The 22,326-nt window shown below is 32.9% G+C and overlaps 2 protein-coding genes across 3 annotated transcripts; both read right to left on the bottom strand.

Moving 5' to 3' along the window:
* Positions 1–2,491: 2,491 nt before the first annotated feature.
* LOC123195006 (formin-like protein 13) lies at positions 2,492–14,875 on the bottom strand. Its single transcript, XM_044608554.1, has 18 exons — positions 14,551–14,875; positions 12,014–12,714; positions 10,825–11,046; positions 9,035–10,743; positions 8,811–8,931; positions 8,283–8,354; positions 7,433–7,531; positions 7,226–7,267; positions 5,888–5,968; positions 5,749–5,799; positions 5,575–5,656; positions 5,292–5,386; positions 4,959–5,030; positions 4,714–4,830; positions 3,997–4,065; positions 3,833–3,899; positions 2,727–3,057; positions 2,492–2,616 (listed from the first exon to the last, which is right to left on the bottom strand). The coding sequence occupies exons 1-17, from the start codon at positions 14,621–14,623 to the stop codon at positions 2,894–2,896; spliced, it is 3,837 nt and encodes a 1,278-aa protein (XP_044464489.1). The 5' UTR covers positions 14,624–14,875; the 3' UTR covers positions 2,492–2,616; positions 2,727–2,893.
* Positions 14,876–15,744: 869 nt separating this feature from the next.
* On the bottom strand, positions 15,745–20,437 carry LOC123195164 (proline-rich receptor-like protein kinase PERK15). Of its 2 annotated transcripts, none has more exons than XM_044608795.1 (9): positions 20,271–20,437; positions 19,621–20,175; positions 19,494–19,532; positions 19,233–19,373; positions 18,706–18,840; positions 18,374–18,598; positions 17,644–17,765; positions 16,842–17,024; positions 15,745–16,141 (listed from the first exon to the last, which is right to left on the bottom strand). In XM_044608795.1, exons 1-9 carry the CDS (start codon positions 20,338–20,340, stop codon positions 15,914–15,916), a joined length of 1,698 nt encoding a protein of 565 aa, XP_044464730.1. In that variant the 5' UTR covers positions 20,341–20,437; the 3' UTR covers positions 15,745–15,913. The 2 variants fall into 2 exon arrangements, with proteins under 2 accessions (XP_044464730.1, XP_044464728.1); XM_044608793.1 differs by having other exon boundaries at positions 18,706–18,846; positions 20,271–20,436.
* Positions 20,438–22,326: the final 1,889 nt, after the last annotated feature.

Genomic DNA, 22,326 nt, shown 5'->3' on the forward strand with positions numbered 1-22,326 from the left:
CGAGATTGAATTAGATTTGTTGGTTTATAAAAAACTAATCTTACATGAAAAATTTATATAAAAAAATAACATAAGAACAATTTGGATAAATAAGATTCATAAGTGTACATCTCATAATGTTTTATAGCAAATTTGAACAGACAACAAACAAATGTTTTGTAGTGAGTTGTTTACTCTTCAATATAAAAAATTAGTAAAGCAACATTCACTCTCAGTTATTCGAACTCAAATAAAACGAGTTACGTTCAAGATAATTTAACCATTCGAAGATCAAATCTAAAGAAAACTATTTTCGAGCCAAATTTGAACTTTAACATGTTAATCTCTAACATGACTCTTTTAAATTTGAAATTGCCTTGAACTGGACATTGTTTAAGCTTGACCCATATGGCCATACCAAACCCACCCCAATTATTTTTTTTTATAACAACAAACTCTTACTTAATTTAGATCACTTTTTCGAACTTAAAGATAAAAACTCTAATATTATTAACTCTAATTATTATATCAAATAAGTAAATAATTTGATTAGGTGCCCCTACTTTTCTAATCAAGCTATCTGATGATGACAAATTCAGCCTAGTTTTTAGTTCGAAGCAACAGTCAAAATTTATAAAATCTATATAGATTGAATATCACTGAAATCAACGTAGAAAATGAAAGTAAAAAAAATAAAAAACACTGAAATCAAAACCCTAAAATGGGGAATTTGTTGGGATTTGCATGGAGAATTGGGACTGTAAAAGAGAATCGTAAAACCAGCGGTATAAAATATGAGATTCCGTCTGAGTCACGTGACTTGCACAATACTCTATACATTATTAGTAGATTACCAAATCCCACATTCCACATATTTGTCATAATATTTTTTTAAAGGAAATAAAAATTTAAAAAACAATAACAAAATTGATACTATAGCAACAATAATTTTCCTGAATCCAATCATATATATTTCATTCCCTTTTTTTTTTTCCAATTTATTTAATCTATATTTCATGACCATAAGGGGGATCATTAGCAAGATTTTTACACCCTTGACTCAGATCATAAGGCCAATATGTGGGTCAATCAATCGGACTGGTGGACGGACAAATGATAACAACATAATGATCAAACATATCAGACCTGATAATTAAACCACTATCTAACATAATTTATTTGACTTAACCCTAAACAAATCTGATTTCATAATTAAAACAAAAACTAACAATAATCCAAACTAGATTGTCACTGATTCTCAATTGAACTAATTAGACTAACCGGTCCAGGTTTTAAACTCTTAATATTAACCTCTAAGAGTAATTTTATCTCTAAGTGAAATACTTAACACCATCAAGTAATAGGTCAATGTTGAATCTAAACAATGACAAGTCGGTTAGGTTTGGTAGTTCGGTAGAATATAAGAAATAAAGGGAATCAATTAAAGCTCAATCCACATTTTGACATCTCGTGCAATAAATACTTGTTCACACATACAAATATTTATTTATTCAATACCGATTGACCAAACTTTATATCATCATCTACTTTTTCACTAACTCCAAGACTGATGAAGAAATAGTAGACTAGGCATATATCATCACTCCAACAACTAACAAACACTTCTTTACTTCTTGGTTAGATGGAAATTTATAACCAACCTCTTAACAAATTAGTATACTTTCGTAACTAATTCATGTCTAATATTTGTTAACCCTCTTTGATGACCCAAGCCAATTAGGTCCAAAGAGTAATATTACATATACGAAAAATAGATATCAATAAATAAAAACAAAATAATATATAATTATATGATTAAATAATTCAATTATTTACTTTATCATTAATTATTTTTAATTATACTTATTAATACTTATACGTTTATATATGAAATATTATTTTAAATAAAAAAGACCTTAAAAGTAATTGTAATCCATAGAGGTTAAATACATATTTGTCTCAAGGTTTCGAGGTTCAAGAAAATTTAAGTGAAATAGGAAATAGTAATTATTAGATCTTTGTCAATTACTTACTGTTTATTTATTTTCTAAATAGGTAAATGACATTAATATTATCGAATAAGGGGTATTTTAGACTTTACAAAAATTCTTCAAATAACTACACTAACATTGTCCTAAATGTTACTTTTAAATCCTAAAATGTTAGAATATGTAAGAAAACATATCATTTGGTGGTAGACCTCTTTTTTACTTTGAAAATTGTTTAGTTATGTAGATATAAAACATCAATAACTCCTAAAAATTTTATATTGACGCCCTTAAATTTCATAATTTTTTATCAACACTCCTATTTTACTTTTCTTTACTTTGATCTCTCTAAATTTTATTTTTAGGTCTGTAACTACTCACCTAAGAGAATTAAATATTAAGAAGTGAAACAAATAATTATTTGATGGAAAATATGCATGGTGAGAAAGAGTAACTGAGTTTAAAAAAGACAACAAATTTCAATTAATTAATGGTGCGAAGATCAATTAAATGTGAAAGGCAAATTTTGAAGGGGAAAAGATTATATATCTGCCAAAATCATTCTTTGAAGTATACTTACATGGATGAATTTCTTGATCGATAATGTACAAGTTGCCAACTGAAGTACCGGATTCTGCTGATTCCATCTCTGCTCGACAAGAAAAGAAAAGGATGGCATTATTAAGGAATTGTGTATTAAATCAAAGAAGATGACTTGATCGACTGAACGGGAAAGGGCAATGGGATAGAGAAACTAACCTCACAGAACAACAAAGCTCAACCTAAATGTCTACACCAAATTACAACATTTTCTATTTACATTTCAAACCCAATTGGCTGAATACACATTTTACTCCAACATCAACGAGACCTTTCCAGTGCTTACATTGGACAGCAAACGAGAAAAAATAATTGTAATTCACAGTCTAGGTTGGGGTATGCAACATGCGTTCAGACTCCTTGTGTGCAAAATTCATTGGCGATGTCTGACTTGCTGCTGCCAATTTCTTCATTTCAAGCTCATGTTGTTTGCAGTTTTCCTGATGAGCTTTGTTAAACATTTTCACAAAGTTGTTTAGAGTTGAAATCACTGCAGCAACGTTTGAAAAGTGTTATAAAGTTTGATATTTTTAACTCCACAAAAAATTGATTGTGTCACTCTAGCAATTAAATCTGTTCCAATTGTTGACATTCCAAAATTAAAAAAAAAAAAAAAGTAAATTCAAAACTAAACTCATCAATAAACAAGTATTATGTGCCACTAACTAGAGGTATCATACGAACCAAGCTCAATTAATGTTGAGCTAAGATTAAGTTTGATCAGCTAGAGTTCAGCCCTCGAGGAGAGCGAGTTTATATTGGCTGGTTTGATGAATTTGTGAACTCACTATTCGACTTGAGTAAAATATCAAAAAACCCTTAAAAGTTTTAAATTTTGACTTATATTTTCAAAAAATCTCATTTTCTGATTTTAAATTTGGGGGTTAATTGATAAATATACATGTTATAAAGTTCAAATGTAATTTTTTGACAATTAATGGGTTACTTTGAGTCGAGCTCAAGTTAATCATTCTTCTGATGAGTTCGAACTCAAGTCGAGAAATTTTAACCTCATTGAACTCAAGCTCACCCTTAATGTTATCAAACTAGCCTCGAGTCAAACACTACTCTGTTTGGCTCGATAACCCCTACTACTATCTATATTCTACGTAAAGGAAGTCATCAAACAAACTCACTGAGTTTCAACTTGGTTCATTGCATCAAATTATAATTTGTCATATGCAAACATCTAAGATTGATCTTTGCATAGAAAGAACAAAAAGAAAAAAATTGATGGAATGACAAATAGATCATAATCAGCATACCTTGCTCAAAGGGACAGCAAGATGGATCTTCTCCAAAGTAAAGAATCAATGCATCAACATTTCTACCCTGTAAAACATTGAGCTCAAGGTAAAGAACCGGCTGATGCAGAAAACACTATGAAACCAGAAAAAACTATTCTTCACAGTAAAAGTTTGCAGCCTACCACTGCAGAATATAGAGAAGCCAAAGTCCTAAATTCAGCTTCAGCACACTGGAGGGACTCTGTCAATTTCTAAACAACAGAACTGAACAATTAACTTTTATGAAAATTATAAACAAATGATTATTAACACGAGCTAGACCGAATGTTGACCCAGTGGAGGGCCCGATCCGGTTCGATCAGTGGTCGAACCGATGAAATATTTAAATAAATATTGAAAATAATATCTAAAACAATTTTTCATAATTAATCATTAGACATTGTGCATTAACATTAGAATAAATTTGGTCTGATGACATACACAATATATCAATAATTCAATTGATAAGGTCTTGGGTTTAAGTTCCAACAATTGCAAAATGTTAAATTTTTTTTTATAAAATACAAAAGATAAATAAAAAAATAAACCAAAAAAAGTTTGGCTTGGAGGTTCTTCCCAATTTAAGCAAAGGTTAAGACCAAGTTCAACTCAGCCTTTGCAAAAAAAAATTACATTTTTCTACTGATGTATCCTCGGTCAAACCACGAACCGGGAGGGTTCCAGTTCCAACAGTTGGACTGTGGTTCGCCTCGGTTCAAAAGCTAACCCCAAATTTGAGGCAAGCCAGGTCCAGGCTTGCCCCTGGGTTTAAATCATTGCATGAAAGCATTTCAATATTTCAATGGAACCCCCCAAAAAAGAAAAATAAACAATGATGTTGATTAACATTCTTACATTACCTTATGAAAATTTACTGATATTGGACCATCATTTTCAGATAAGGCCAGTTCCTGAACCACTTTCTCCAATCCTTTGCTTAAGGCTTGCATTTCCTCGGCCAAAAATTTTAATTGTATCTAGATGGAAGTCACACACATAAAAGCTTTCATCAATTTGATTCCATTATCAATCTGATTCCACTAAGTAAATAAAATTTCATTAGTTTCCTATTAAAAACAAACAATAAAAAATTAAAAAGGATTACCCTTGCTGCTGGTTCCAAACTGGTAAGGTCTCCTGAAAAGTCTAGAAGTTCTGGTAATTTATCAGCAAGCACCTACAAGTCATAAACGAGAATTCAGCATGAAAACACTACTAAGGCTGTAGTAAAATCTCCGGATCCACAAAATTCTTGCAGTGATGACCAAAATATGCCATATATTATGTTCATTGCTAACAAATAAAGAGTGTTTGCAAGATTAATACTAGAGTTTGGCTACCGATAGTTTAAGCTCTTCATCAAGTGATTTGTTAACAGGATATGTATGGGAACTACAAGCCTTATGATAATGTTCATAAGGATCCGTTGCTTTATTACCTTACAAAGATAATGCATGAGAGTCATCTTGTTGTTCCGTGCCCGTGTATCAGTGAGTTTGAGAAGGCTATCCAACCGAAATCCAACTGCAGACCCTGAAGCCAAAAATATAAATAAGTGGTTAGAAAAATATGCAAAGTGTGCATATTTCAGCAAGAGAAAAAAAAAAACTGCGACATTGAAATGATAAAAAATAAAAGTACAAAGGTTGATAAAATGCTCAATCATAACAGTCATAGTTAATTACATTCCAAGAGAACAGCAATCAAAAGCTTTAACTCACCCCTAGCAGTTCCCTGGTTTAAAGCATTTCCTAACGAAAGAATTGTCTGCATGACTCTTCTCAATTTGGTAGAGTTCCTGATCTGAAGGAACATCAGTATTGAAATTAATGATAATCATTCCTAAATATTTTGATCAGTTCCACAAATAAAACCAGAGAGAGAATATATCTTACCTGTTCTGAAGCAGAGTTGACAATATTCAGGCTACTTTGAAGGCCAGAAACCTAAAAAGTAAATTTAAACAAAATCCTCATTAGTAACTAGCACAAAACCAGGATACCTAGCAAGTAGTAGATAAACACTTTATTTAACCTGGGAATGAAACTGTATCTTGAATGAGAAAACTCTGAGCTTGGATTCTACTCGTGGAACTTGCATCAACTCTAAGAAGAACTGTTATTAAGATTAAGAAAGCAGATTAGGTCAACCAAGCATGTTTCGAAGTTTTCAGACAACATTAGAGCACAGCAGCTAATTTTTTTGTATCTGCCAAATATCAGAAACCAATCTTCTTAATGTGTATACGGCAGATAACAATAAGTGGAACCACAGGAGCTGACATGAATCAGCCCATTATTCATAAGTTTCTCTGAGGCTATAAATTGATTAAGAGGCTATAAATTCCAACAATATCAAAGGTAATCCTCCTAGTTAAGCTGATGGACTTGTTTTAAAGAGCATGGTATGAACAAAGAAATATGTTAACAATGTAGAAAAGCACATCCACTAATGGACACCATAAACTTTTGAAAAATTCCATACATGAAAAAGTGCAAATGATGTGATATAGTAACTAATTTTCTTGCTTTCTTTGGCTTCCGTATCTAGTTCCATGATCGCTCCTTCATTCATCTTAATTAGGAAGGCATTTTGAAAGTGCAAGTGTTAAACTTGGGTTGTGGTTGTAAAGAGAAAGGGGCTTTGCGCTTGTAAGCAGATATTTGGATGCTAAGGTCTGTTATATAGCTTTTATTTATTTGCAGTCTTCATGGACATTTAGTCCACTTTACCTATGTATTAAAAACAACAAATTATTGAAAATTGTGTCTCATATTTTAGGATATTGGAGAACTCTTTCCTTATATATTGGCTTTCTTCAATACTTCAAACTGAAGATTAGTTGCTAGTTCTGGTTTGATACATTTACATCCTTTTGGGTATTGATTAGGATGTATTTTTCTCTACTAATAGGGTTTTGGTTCACCTGACCTAATGCAGCAAATGCTTGTCATGGAGATATAGTATCTTTGACTGTCTTTGAAATATGATGTAAAGCCAGTACTCAATACCTAAGGGGATGAATGTTATTATGTAATCTGATACCTAACTCTTGAAGAAACCCAAATTATAAGAATTCAAATTTAAATTAAACATAGAATTTATTATACAAATAGTGTTGTATCATTGCCCAACAAAAATTTCTGTATTCATATAAAACCCAGGTTGGACGGGGTAAATGCAATAAGTTCCAATTTAAGTCCGTATCTAACATACCTCTAATCAAGTGCACACAAATAAGAAGTTAAGGGGGGGGGGGGGGAGAAACATAATGGATATGCATGTAGTAGTTCAGTATCAATCAAATACTAGGTTGCCATTTTGACGAAAGAATACAATACCAAATGACAAATAAAAGATAAATTGACAGACCTGCTCACATCTTCCCAACTTTTCCTTTTCTCCAGTGTAGCCCTAAACAAATTATAAACACCACTGTAAGTCAAAACTGAAAGAAGACAGACAACAGTACTACAATAATATCTTGATGTACCTGGTTTTAGGCAATAAGACTACTGGATGAAATATAAAAAATCATAAGTATTTAATACAACAATAACTTGATAAGATTCATTCTACCTTAAGTAGGTCTATCTCCTCCTCCGTCGGACAGAATTTAATAAGGTTTTCAACCTGGTCAATATCTAATGCTGATTCTTCTAGATCAAGAACTGAACTCTGTCATTGTTCCAGAAGATCAAATAAAATAACAGATGAGAAAATATTTTCTAATATATCATGTCTCTAACTAAGGGCATTCATGAGAATAGACTGAGAAGTAACATGCACAGAGATTATATGTTAATATTGAGAAGATAACATGCAAGAATGAATTTTTATTTTCTTTCCCTTGCCTTTTGTGGGTCAAGGATGATGACACAGGGATGTGGTTTTAAGATCATAACCACCTGACAACTATACTGACAAGACCTAGCTTTCAATTTTTCTACACCAAAGCAATTTGGTTTGCAGGGAACATAATTTAAATGTCCAATACAAATGGATCTAGTACACCCTAGTAAAAAAACTCTATCTGAAAGAGCTGAAATGAGTGAAAAACATGTTTTTACTAGTATCATGTGAAGAAAAATATATATTTCATATATAGTGTAAGAAAACATTTACCTAAAATGGTTTCAGTTGATAGATCAAGGATCTAACAAATGTATGTAAGCTGTAACATGCCCCTTCGTGTGTGCTACACTTGGTCAAATTGGTTCTAAAATTGTAGAGCTAAAGCTTGCTATAACAAGTTATTCATTCACAAGTATAGCCTATTGAAGCCGTGGCTGTTGGTAGTTCAGTGTCATGGTCTGGAATAAGACCTTGTTAAGTTGGCCTATAAATTTATTAAACATAGTGTAACTTTATAATACTAATTTCACTGAAACACATGATCACAGGTGATAAGCACTGTGATTCATCTTACCATCAAGTCGTGCAATGGCACTTTGACCTTTGAGAGCATGATTTCACAATTATATGCTCGTCGATGGTCAATCTGCAAGAAATGACAACATTATACAAGAAGAAGAAATTTAACTGCAAGTTCAGGTTCATTCAGAATAAAATATTCACAGAACAAGATATAAAAGATAAGCCAATAGTACAGCAATTCATGTCCTAGGATCTAAGAGATGAATTACTTTCGTTGATCACCACATGACCGCCCAATAATGAAATCAATAATACTAAGATTTTTTTCAATAATTGGAAAATTAAAGGCCATCTGATTTTATAATATTCTTGGGTTGAAAACTCTTAACAAGACGTACAAAAAAGAATTCATAGAGTAAGATGCCTTGAAAATGATGTTCAAAACTCAGAGGATCTCCAAGAAAATATCTTGACAACACATAGTCCAAGGCAAAAACTGAATATAAAAACAGACAACTCAAAATGAAGGAAACAAACTCAGTTATGTATTATATATGCTGAGGGTTAAAAATAATGCTACCAGTTGCACTCTATCTGATTTAAGAGCAGAGGCACTACGGAGACTTGCTTTTCCACCATCTGCGTTTGCAACTGCAGCTGAGAAAAGACTTTCAAGCTCTGACATGTCAATCTCTGGAGCCCTACATAAAAGAGGTAAGCAAATAAAAATTCCATATGATTTCAGGTACACTGAAAGCATAGTTCATTGAATAACAAAAATTTTCTTCAACAAATAGAACATACTTGGAAGTGTCACCGGATTTTATTGCTTCAGCCCATAAACTTCCGGAAATAGCTCTATTCAACTTCAACCAATGCAAAGGCTTCAATTTCTTTGTTTGCTGACTCCTTGAATTGATAGTTCGTGACAATCGACCCCTTGAACTAGAGGGAGAAATCAGTGGTGGTGGAGGATTTGGAGAACTGCTAGAGGGAGAAGCAGAATGAGTCTTTGATTCACCTTTACCAGAAGGGACAAGTGGAGGGGAGGTAGAGTGGACTAGAGGGGAAATTGAAGACAAAGGGGGAGCAAGTGGGGGTGGTGGAGAAATTGAAGATGAAATAGTGGAATTAGCAGGCTGTCCAAAGCATGTTGGAGGGGGTGGGGGTGGAGGAGGTCCAGCTTCAATGGTTGATCTCTCATTCAAAAGGGGCTTGGGGGGAGGGGGTGGACATGGAAGAGTTCCAGCTCCAATGTCTGATTTCTCCTTCAAAGGAAGCATAGGAGGAGGTGGTGGGGGTGGAGGAGTTCCAGCTCCAATGTTAGATTTCTCCTTCAACAGTGGCATTGGAGGAGGGGATGGGGGTGGAGGAGGTCTAGCTCTAATGCCAAATTTCTCTTTCAAAGGTGGTGTTGGAGGAGGTGGTGGCATTGGAGGAGGTGGAGGTGAGATAGTTATTGATGAAGCAACAGAAGGGGATAAAAGGGAAGTAGAGAAATTTTTTTCTGAAGTTTTCAGAGGTGGAGGTTTAGGAAGAGTTGATATAGCACTTGCAGGTACTGTAGGTGAAATAGTAGTGGTAGATAATGGAAAATTTGTGGCAAAGATTGAAGTCTCAAGAGCTGGGAGGGGGGCGTCCACTGACTGCTGATCTCCTAAACAGAATTCACTCTCTTTAATATGGGAAGAATGTGCTGAGTTTGAATCTGAAAGACAATGAGAGGGTTTCTTTGAAGGTGGTGGTGGTGGCAGTGGTGGTGGAGTAGGAGGAGGAGGAGAAGCTTTCAAGGCACTAGAAGTTAAAGAAGGTCGAGGTGGGATAGGGGGTGGAGGAGTTGGTGGTGATATTGAAACACTGTTGACACCTTGAGACTGAGGTCTAAATGGGACAGCAGGATCTTGAGGTAGAGTGGTACTTGGGACAGTAACAGATCCTATCATCAAATCAGGGACCTCTGACTTTATATGCGTCAACGGTTTGCCATCAGAAGCTTGGGATCCATTGTGATGTCTTAACACCAGAAGAGGTGAATCTCGCAAACAAGATTCAGGTGCCTGTTGAGATGCGAAATCAGATTGACTATGTAGCTGAAGGGCATTCCCAAAATGTTGGGGTTCTTTGTCCTTACTCTCATTGGTATATGAAGATACTTGTGGTGAGGGCACAGACTGAGAAGTTGGAGCCAAGGACATTGAGCTCTCAGTGCTATCCTCCACAATTGTGAGCTTCTTTTTATCTTGAAGATTTGTAGGGCGAGCTCCCTGAAGTACCGGGCTATCTCTTAAACTTGGGCTTGAATCAATGACTGATATCTTTTGAATAATATTTGATCCACTTAAATGTTGGAGTATATTAAATGCCAAATCTGTCTTGTGATCTAACCAATCCACATGGCTAAAGATTTCATGAACTTTAGCAAATGCCTCAACCGGAAGGCCCTCCTTCTCCTCAAAGCACGAAACATCAAGATTGACAATAGAAGCAGCAGCATCCATATCTGAGAAAAGAATCTTCATCCAAAAAGTACACTTACATTAGAACAAAAGCACCAGCCAATAGTTATGCCAAACAAATGTGGCCAAGACATGTACCTCTGCTCTGAATCCCTTCGGGAATAATTCTTTAGCATCCCATAATATGTCAACTTCATCAAGGTTCAACATCAGTATATTTGATCTAATAAAGGCTGTATTAAAGACAACCCGGAACATCATTTCTTCTCGTTCCATGTCATCATTCAAGTTGATACACTCGAGCACAACATCACCTTGTATATGGCAATTGATGTCAAATTTAACTAGTTCACATTCTCCCTGCAGCAATATCAAGGGGTTCCCACCAATCATAAACCTACCAGCTAACTCTCAGTTCACCAAGCATAAACAACACAGGCTTATGTAAACCATCAAAATGAAAATCTAGACCACAAGAAAAATGAAATTTTTAAGACTAAACTAATTTCATAGTTGAACAAAAAAGATAAGGTTGAATCCTTTCAGTAGGCCTTTTAGAAGAATAGTTCCATTGAAATAGCATGTAGACCCATTTGCTGCTGGTAGACAATTTTGACTTCAGTGAATAATTGGGCAATATCAAGTGCTTATATCTTCCCTTATGTCAATTTTAACAACCTGGTCCCATTAAATTTGAAACAAATCTGAAGGCTTATATTGTTGGAGAAAATGCAAAGAAAGACAAGCATAAAAGTTGAAAGACTATCATATTACTAGATTTATGGATTGTACAACATGCATAAAAGATGCACCCAACAACAATTAGCAAAGATGATGCATCTTCCCATCCAAACATGAAAATCTCTCCTTCGTAACAGGCTTTGACACTCCACCTCTTTTATTCTAGTAGTGCATACAGATCAAACCATAAAGGTCACTTATGAAACGCAATCCTACAATTTGTTCATCACAAGTCCAATCTGTATAAGAATAACAAGAAATAACTACAAATTTAAAACCCTGAGAGACGTCCTAAAACTAGCTCAGTTCTTGTATCTTAAGATTCTCCAGAATTCTCATATTTTAAATTCACCTCCCTGAGGCAGTTTGAAGTGCTTTAAAGAGTCATGTAATGTCTCACATCTAATTATTCATCTATATCTTTTCTATTTAAGTATGTTTATAATGCTCTTACACATACCACCTAAGACTAATAATGAGTTATATGGGTCAGGGTGACAACAAAATCTTCTTCGCAGACTAATGAGATAAGAACTGTTCAAATTTAACAAAACTCGAGTAAATAAATAAAAGGGTGTATGGTTACCTGCTTAAAAGTCCGCCGAGTTTTACTTCCTTTCATTGTCGCATATAAGACCTTGGTACTTTGCTCATTAATAAGGAAAGGATCCTGCCCATAAATTCGAAATATTGGACGGCAACCACCCTGTCCATCAAAGTTAGGAATAAATCGGAGGATGACACAATCCAAGGTGAGAGCTCTATCCAAAGGAGGCCATTCTGAGACTACATTCCTCCTGGAGATGTACTGCAGATACCTCAGTTGAGAAGGAATTGGATTCAGTGCTGAGAGACACTGCAAAAGCTCACAAGGAGCCAGCTTATATATCATGTCCAAAGTCTTCTGTTCTCCACTATACTGCTTCCTGTAAATCAAGAGTGCCGCCAGCATGAAAGCCAAAATTGGCCAACCACCCCGCTCACAATGCATCATCAGCACATTTTGCAGCCCAAGTGAGAGCCAACTTTCAGTAGATCTCAGAAAATGGTGGATGACCTCAATTGGGAGCAATGGGCAACCCTCATAATGTCGAGGGTAGTCCATTATGGTTATGTCATGCTCAGCCAAGACATCAGCCATAAGACTTTTGGTCTTTTCTTCACAGAAATTGAACACCAAGAACTGGGCATCTGGAAAGTGTTCTCGTAATTGATCAACTATTCCTCCTAAGTACCCTTTGTAATTCTCTTCTTCCAAAGCATCAGTAGTAAAGCAGCAGTTGAAAACTAAATATGCACAAAATGATAACCCATTAGTCACCAATGGAAGCTTAGTTTTCAAGTTTCAAATGAAATATTCCATGTAGGCAATTATGTCTTAATTTTTTTTTTCCAAGCAAGCATAGAGGTTATTATTATTCTTATTTTTTTTATATACGGGATTCTTGTACAATATTAAAGAATATTAATTAGTGGGCTACATAAGTAGACAAAAATTCATGAAGGAAAAAAAAAAACTGTAGACAATGACAAATAGTGTAAAAGATAATGTTTTCCTCCTTGAACAGATAGAAAAGAAATTATATAAAATTAGCCCAGCACTACATCGTAAATAAGATGAATAAAATGGAAAGAAATTAATAGAATGAAGATTTTTATGGCAGTTCCCATAAATCAAACATGAGAGTGAAACATGTAAACCTAATAAGTGAGAGGAAAACATGTAAAACTTTAATTCTGCCAACAAAATGTAGGCCAGGTGAAATTGAATTCTCACACATGGTGACACACATCAAGTGTGTATCTATTTATGTACGCATAGTTTTATTGATTATCAAAAGCCTAACCTGATTAGCTCTAAATAAAATCAAAACTTCCTCTGCCAATAGAAACTCCTTTATTTCTCTCTCTCAAAACTGAAAGTCCATAAACTGAACTACCTCATTTTTCATGAACAAGCAACACAACATTTCAGTCACCCATGTCATTTCTTTCAACAATCACCAACTCATATTGACTACTATGTCTCAATTAGGTTCTGCAATTCTTCAACTGTATCAATCTAAACACTCAAGATCTCATTCTAACATGCTGAAATTCAACAATCTTAAATTTCCATGCATTCACTAACTTTGCTAATTTCAGTATCTGATAGTATAATCAGAAAACTGTTCTCCATGCCAACCACATTTTACACACATCTTTGGTTTCATTATTCAAAAATCTGTTTCTTTAAATAGAGTTCACTAATCCAGCCACTTCAAGTAAACTCAACCAATGATTTAAAAACTGGACCGGCCATCCAGGATTGGCTTTAAGCAGTTGGACCAAGGAGAATCATGGTCGAACCATTGAAACCATCCTCGTTAGCAAAGCTTAAAAATTAGATTTTTTGAAGGACCATTTATATTGGCTTTATTGGGAGTCAAAGCTAACATCTTGGCAAATGAATATGGACATTTTACCACCAGGCCAAATTTAATTTTGGTTAAATTTAATCAACATTTAATATATAATACTTAAATAGTCAAAATTATCTTACATTTTTTTTTTTTATATATATTTAAACCATATACAGGTCTGACCACCGGTAAACCCCGACTCCTTCCCTATGTCACTATGTCAATGTCAGGTCAAGGTTGAAAACATTGGACTCATTTAATTGGAGTTCCGTAATCTCCATTCTCCACTGATTTCAAAAACAGAAAATTGATCTAGAAGTCAAACTTTGTTCATATACTAGCAAATAACAGGGAAACTTTTCATCCATTTCAAATTATCCCCAAGTCTTCATATGCCAGCACATAATACACAATATCCGATTCAACAACTCCAACATCAAATTCATCTTTCCATCCAAGTAAAACGTAACGTGATAAACTTGTCATTGAATCAATAATGTCCACGAAGCCGAATTTGGCGGCAAAAAGTTCAGCTAAAAAAATAAATATAACAAAAAACTAAAATCTAATATCTTCAACTTCAAGTCAACTCAGCTCGGTTTCAAAAAAAAAAAAGAAAAAGGAATAACAATCACAAATTAACCAAACACAGCACAATTAATCAAATAAATTTCAAAAAATGAAAAAAAAAACAGAAGAAGAAGTAGAAGAAAGAACAAACCGTAAATTCGGTCGGAGATCTCGAGCAGTCCATCAGGAGGCTTCCGATGGAACAGTCTTCGAAGCAACGCCATTTCAACTGTCGTAACCTCTCAGAGAGAGCTCCATGAAATTTGAATTAAGGACGCCTTTCGCACATGGAGAGGAAGCGCTTTCAATTTGGAGATGTTTAAACGAGAGCAAGCTGAGCTTGACTTGTTGTAAAAGAAACGGAAAACGAAGAAGCTGCAGCAGAAGCAGAAGCAGAAGCAGAGGTAGAAGCAGACGCAAATTTGAAAATAAATAGAAATTTTGGCTTGTTGGTCAAATAAGGGCGTGTTTGTTTGGTGAGAAAAAAGCCGATTGCTTTTTTTGAAAGCGATTAATCGAAGCCATGTCCTTGATGTTGCCTGTTGAGAGAGAAATTATTAGCTACCGACTCATGGTGCGCCGTTGCTGACATGGACATACTAATGCGTTACACGTAATTTAGATATTAATTTAAATTATTTGAAATAATAAGAAAATTGATTAAATAATTTTTTAAAAAATAACCTCAAAAATGAAAATTAATAGTTTAAAAACTGGAATGGATCTGTCAGGATTGTCGTCAAATCCAGTTTGCGTTATGGGTATTTTAGTCATTAAGTTAGATTAATTCACTAATGAATTAAATGGTTAATATTTAAATGTATTTCAACTATAAAATTAGCTCGATTTAACCACTATATTAATATTATATAATTAAAATTTGTTTTAAATATTTAAGTATGCTTTGTTGATTTCTTTGGTCTAATCATTTAATTAGATTGCTCAAAATAGTCAATTTATCGACCAACCTTTTGACAGTTACATGTATTAGACGACTATTTTTTATATAATTTATTATTTATTTTTAAGTTTTACTTTTTATGTAAAATAACACTCATTCTCTTTTTTGAAACAATTTTTATTTAAAAAAAGTCAATAGTGGGTGAATAAATAAATTTTTTAAATTTAAAAAATAAAAAATTCCTTTTATCAAAGTTGGGGTGAGTAGTAGTCAATTTAGCCTTTTTCCAAAACAACACCATCTTGTATAAATAGCAAGACAAACTTTAGAAGACCATCAATCATACAAATATTTTGAACATCCCACTATGTTTTTCCTAATATCTTCTATTAATGATTGAAAAAAAAAATTGATTAAAATATACATGAGATTTATTAAAACGGGTTTTAAATTGTAAACTTTGGAAATAAAACCCAGAAAGAGTTCTGGTTTGCATTTTACAAACTTCGAAAATAAAATTAAATTATATATTCAAAATAAATAATATCTTGAAAATAATCCCGAGTAAAAAGTTGATAGTTTATTGTCATTTGATCAAAATGGGATCAAGACCCTAGATTGATTCTGATGATCTATTAAGCTTGTCTCTGTTTTGATCCGACTTCTCTAGCATCCTTGCAACTTCATCCATGTTTGGCCTTTCATTTTCTTCAGGGTTTGTACAAAGAACACCTATCGAAAATATATTCTTGAATTGACTGGAAGCATATTTCCCATTTAATCTTGGATCTGCCATGACGCTGATGCTTCCTCTTCCTCCTTTCAATTTTGCATCTCTGGCCTGTTGCAGAAATTTCAACCCAAAATTATATCAGTTAATTTCTCTATTTTTTATTTTTTATTTTATTTTATTTTTTTTGTGACCATGAGTAAAACAATGTGCAACAATCAAAATTAATTTATATAATAATAATAATAATATATTATTATATTATTGAGTTGTATTTTATTTCTAATACAAAATCACTCAATTATAACCTCAATGGTTAATAAAACTAATAAAGTATTATAATTTTAAGGGAGAAGGCCTATGTTTGAGTCTTTGTCATGTTTATAAAATCTTAACTTACCTAGTACCGTGATTATGAGTTTGGTCACTATACTTCAGATTTATACATCCAACTAATACGGACGGAGTCCTTAATACATGAATTAGCACTTATTGTAAGTCCAAAAAAAAAATGCAAATCGAGATTATGGGTTCGGTCACTATACCCCAGATTTATCTATTCAACTCATTGTAAGTCCAAAAACAAAAAGGCAAATCAAGATTGTGGGTTTGGTCACTATACTCTGGATTTATTCATTCAACTAATACATAGATTAGCACTCATTATAAGTAAAAAAAAAAAATGCAAACTGAATAGATGGTTTAGGATGGAATGCATAACTTCCATAGAAAAAAATTGGATTTGAACTAGTTTTTTTTTTTTTTTAATTTCTAAAAAATATGTGAAAATAAATAAATGAAATCAACCAACCTCTTCAACAAGAGACTCTGAGTTTCTTCCTGTTAAAATTTGGAGGAGCACAATCCCAAATTGAAAGACATCATTTTCTCTGGTTGCTCCCAAGCTTCTTCTTCCATCCTTTGGCTTGAAACTTGCGGTAATGAAGTCTGAAATCTTGGCTTCCAATTTTTCATTTAATAATATGTTGCTTAACTGAGCCATCATTCATTCATCAAAGTGTTAAGCATCTTAAAAAAAAAAATAAATCATTTAAACACAACAATGAAGAAAAAAAAGAATTCGATCATATAACCAAAAAAAATCCCAAACAATCCTATATTGACAAAATATGAAAGAGATATTAAATATATATAGACATACTATGTCGTTTGGGAATGATAGGAAAAAAAATTGTTAGAAAAATAATTAATAAGCTTGTAAGTTGTAAAGCTATCTTTTGCATCATAGGATATATATTTTTATTGAATAATAATGATAAAAATAATTAAAAAATATAATTATCTTATTATTATTTTAGAAAATATCAGAAATACTATTTGAAATTAAAAAAAAATTATATACATTCTTACCACGTCATTACTCTTCCAAAAAGATATATTGATTATGCCGATCATATGTATCATGTTGTACATTTTATACACGACATCGTATTGATTTTTTTATACACTTTATTATATATATAGTTTTTTACTTATGTTATATTGTATCGTAAAATATACACCATATATTATTAAATATTAATAAATATGTTTGCCAGTGGGTTCAAATGGTTGGATTGAGCTATTAATGAAGTAACCCAAATTGATTTTACCTTGATATCTCCATGAACCATTGGCTCAATAGGATTGGTATGTAGAAAACATAAGCCTCTTGCAATTCCAATTAATATTTGGATCCTTTGCTCCCATGATAAAATTGGTGTCCTTATATCACCTGAAAATGAAATGTATATTAAAAAAGGAAAAAGAAAACTCAGTGCTTTGCCTCCCTTTTTAGAGTTTATCGTTAATGCTTTAAGCCTAAATTAGATCAATTAGTGTCCGACCCAAAAATAAAACTAAGGGTTTAAGATAAATAGAAGCAAATTATAATAGGTCAATGAAAAACTAATGAAATTTAAGAGGTCAAGTAAATATTTAAGGGTTATATTAATATTTCACATATACTAAATTAAAATTTTTTCAAAATCAATAATGGTCAACTAATTTCCTTAGGGCTATCACAAGCTAGTCCGACCAAAAGCTGATGACAAATTTAGTTGAGTTATGGGTAAAACTTGTTTAACTACCAAGACGGATTAACTTGGAGTTGAACTAAATAAATTGTCTTGGGTGACAGTTCAATTGTTTTGTTGGATTGGTCCAAATGTTATGTTGATGTAAATATAATTAAATCACTTTAAAAATTTTAATTATATCATACTAACATCATATTAATGTTATTGATATGTCCAATCGATCAGAGATCGACCACCAACTCTTTGATTAAGTTGTCATGACTAATCCAAGTCTAAAAACATTGTTTAAAAGAAATTAACTTACCGAGAAGCCAGTGTGACAAGTCATGGCCAAAGCAGAACTCATAAACAAGACATATGTATCTATCTCCTCTTTCACAATATCCCAAAGTGCTCACCAAATTTGGATGTCTCACTTTTGCTTTTCTATAAATTTCAGCCATCATATTTTGAAGCTTATAATTTCCTTCATCAAGTCTCTTGGCCGCCATTTTCATTCCATTAGGCAAAACTCCCATATAAACCTTGCCTACATAAATAATTTTCATATTAATTGGAAATGAACACTAGACGATTTTTTTTATGCACAAAACTATGTTATTATTGCATATCATGAAATTAGAAAAAGTAGTTTACCAGGAGAGCCCTCTCCAATGACATTCTTGGGGTTAAAAAAATTGGTAGCTTTTTCGATTTCTTCTGGTGAGAAGATAAGGAGGTCCGAACAGATGAAGGAACTCTTTGATTCATCCTCTAGTTTCTTTCTTAGAGCTGTAACTGCATCCACAAATATAATATACATATATATATATATATGTAAAATATTACATTAAAATCCCAAATTGGAAAAAACCGCAGCAGAGGAAGAAAAAATACATTAAATCGAAAATCCATGGTAAGCTTGGGCTAGGGGTCTGGGCTCAGGCTGAATCCCCAAGGCCCAAACCCATGGATAAAGGGCCCTGGGAGAGCTCCAGCTTCATCCAACAATGAAGCTATTCATCCTATCAACAAATCTCTAATGATATTATTTATCAATTTAATTGAGTTTGAGTTTGATCTAAAATTAAACATAATAGATTTGAATTAGACATTATGGACAATCTTGATTCGAATTGAATACACCTCTACTCTGAACTTTGTAAAATATATACAACACTTACCTGATAAATTGTCAATATCATTTTGACTTGAATGTCTTAGTTGCTTCTTTGTTAACTTGTAAAGAATTGGAGCTGCAAGGACCAAAGCTGCTGCCAAAATTATTATAGCAAGGAGTATCTTGGAATCCATAGGAAAACCTCCTGCAAATTTATTCATAGCCCATGTTAATTAGAGCTTATTATGAAGCTCTCTGGATTGATAAACCTCAACAGAATGAAGAAAATTTATTTCATTGTAATTAGCTTCGTTTTGAAATTTACCGGAATTTTTTCCAGGATTTCGTTGATGCAATGGGGAACCTGAAACTCAAAATCAGAAACCTCAAAACCTGAAAAAATTGAAAGATGAAATCATTCCGGAGGAAAATGGATGAAAAATTATCCTTACGGATTTCATTCCATAAACAGGAGAAAATTCCGGGAACCCAATTGGGAGAGTTTACATCTGAACTTGCCAGGCCGAGAAGAAGAGCTTCTCCACACTGTTTTCCTTCAGGATTATCTCCAGTTTTTTCTTCCAGGATTTTCTGAGAGTCTCTGAACGACACCGCACAATTAAAACAGGCATCATCGCTGTAATTTTTTCCCGATAAATCCTGGCAAGTCGATCGAAATGAAGTATATTTTTCTATTCCAAGGACATTTATGACTGAATCAATGTTGTCCGTGCACGGATTCAGGGCTGAAGAGGAGAGAAGATCCTGGAATTGGCACCTGGAGAGGTTAATCCTCTGGTGAAGATTCTGAAATGCAACAATACAATCCTGAGCTTCGAACGGTTCCAGGAAGATCGAGTTTGACTGGTTTGACCTTATAGCCATTGCTCGGAAGATATATTGAAGAGCTGAGTCGCAACAGGACTGAATTGTTAGATCTTTCGCCATGTCGAAACACTCGCTCTGTGATTCATATGGGAATTGTGTGAAATTCAAAGAGCAATTGCCTGGAAAAAAAAAAAAAAAGAAAATTAAATTAATGTTAGTAGAATGATCAAAGATTGAGAATTGGGTTAAGTGAAATTGGCCTTTCTGTTTATACTAGAACTGATCTTGATGGAGTTGAATAAAAATATGATGAAGATGGAAGAGAAGAGACGGGTGGAAGCCATTGATGATTTCTGTTTGGAGCTTGATTGTTTTCTTCTAGGGGGAAATAAACAACTTAGCTTAAAGCATTAAGAAGATGATTTTCAGTCTTTGCCATTTTGCTTGAAGACAAACTGCCCATGTTCTTATTGGCTGACTAGGTCGGTCAGCCATGCCATTTCAATTTGAATGTTGGACGTATTGACTCCAGGTTCAAGAACAGGTGTTCCCGCGACAGAACAGGCATTCCAATGTGGTGAATTGACGTTCCACCCAAAACTTCAATTTGGATGGAATCGGTAATTGACGTAGTTAGCCTGTTTTCATATTAATATTGATGAACTGATTTATAATCACCATTGAAATAATTTATAATGTTGTTGTAATTTCTCATCAATAACAGATATATACAATTTTAAATCTTGTACAAAATGTTATGATAGCTTTGGAAGTTTATGTTTATATTATTATTGATAACTTTAAGGAAGTGTTTTGACAGAAAGTAAACTTAATAATTATCATGAGAATGACTTAATTTTAGAGAATTAGCTGAGGTGGACTTTTATTCCAGTTTATTTTGTGATATTGTTCTTACATTTGCCAACAAATTTCCAATGAAGCTATTCAAACATCAATCCCAAATTTTGCAGCTCTTACGGGGCCGGCTGAATGGGGTTCATCACTGATTATTAAATAACTGAGTTGCTATTAATCTTTAAAAACAGTTCTAAACAGTTAAAGAATATAATTTAAATTGACAATTTTCGATATGATTTGTTAATAAAAAATGGTTTTGGATTGAATATTTTGACACAAATTCTAATTTGATTTATGATAGGGAACTATTTATGAATCCAGTTGTGTTTGAGTTGATTTTTTATTACTCAAAGTCTCGAACACAACTCATATATAACCATTGTGTTTGGTCCTTTTTTTGTTTTAATAAAAAAAGGTCAAATTATTCAATTCAATGGTGTGCATTAGTGAAAAATATATAAAACCTAGCATTTTGAGTTAAAACTTATCAGACAGATAAAGTCAATTAAAATGAGTTGTATTTTGATACGATACATTCTTTTTCCGTGTTAGTTTAAATCGTATTGTGTCAACTCAGAGCATTTTCTCTACCCTTTCTTACCTTGAAAAGGTAAAGACACTTTATATCCTTGAACTGATAACCATCTTTTGACTAACTTAACTTCCTCTATCCCTCAGAATCAATAAAAAGTAATACAAAAATATTCACATGTTATCTATTGACTATGCTTTAGATACAAACTACCCTAAAACCGGAACATGACCAAAGACACAAACTACCAAGTTTATCTATATACCCTGTGTTTTAATTCTTATATAGATATTAATAAAACTATGTATACATATTTTTTATACATAATTTAAGTATATAAATAAATGATACGTTATTATGTGATTAAATAATTTTGAATTAAAAATAAAATAATATTTAATTATATAATAATATATTATTTATATATTAAAAATAAATATTGGTTGACATCAATACTCTAATAAATTTAATTCTATGTCTTAAATTGCCGACTGATAAGAGTGAAAAAAAGGCAGGCTGAAAGTACTATGTGTATTTTTAATATAGATTTGATGGACCTTTCTTTACGTACCGGCCCATGGTTTTAGTAACGTTATTGTACACGTCACAGTTTAGGATTGGCTTTCATTTGGGTCAAAGTCAAACATCATCAGGGTTGAACTAGAATTGGGTTGAATGTAAAAGAGCCGATTTGAGATCAACAAACTTTGATTTAAAAACAATTTAATTATTAATTTGATCTAAATTGATTCAAACTCAAATATTTAGATTGACTTGAATTCAGTTCATTTTATGAATATAAGTATAATCTTTTGTTGAAACTTAACTCACTCAACTCAAGCTTAAATTATTCAAATCGAATTTAATCCTAATCATTGTGTACTGATATAAAATTTCAAGGTATATTAAGGATTGTTGAATTTTGCGAATTAGGGTTTAT

This window comes from Mangifera indica, chromosome 13, assembly GCF_011075055.1.
Source record: "Mangifera indica cultivar Alphonso chromosome 13, CATAS_Mindica_2.1, whole genome shotgun sequence".
In the NCBI taxonomy this organism is placed as follows: Eukaryota; Viridiplantae; Streptophyta; class Magnoliopsida; order Sapindales; family Anacardiaceae; genus Mangifera; species Mangifera indica.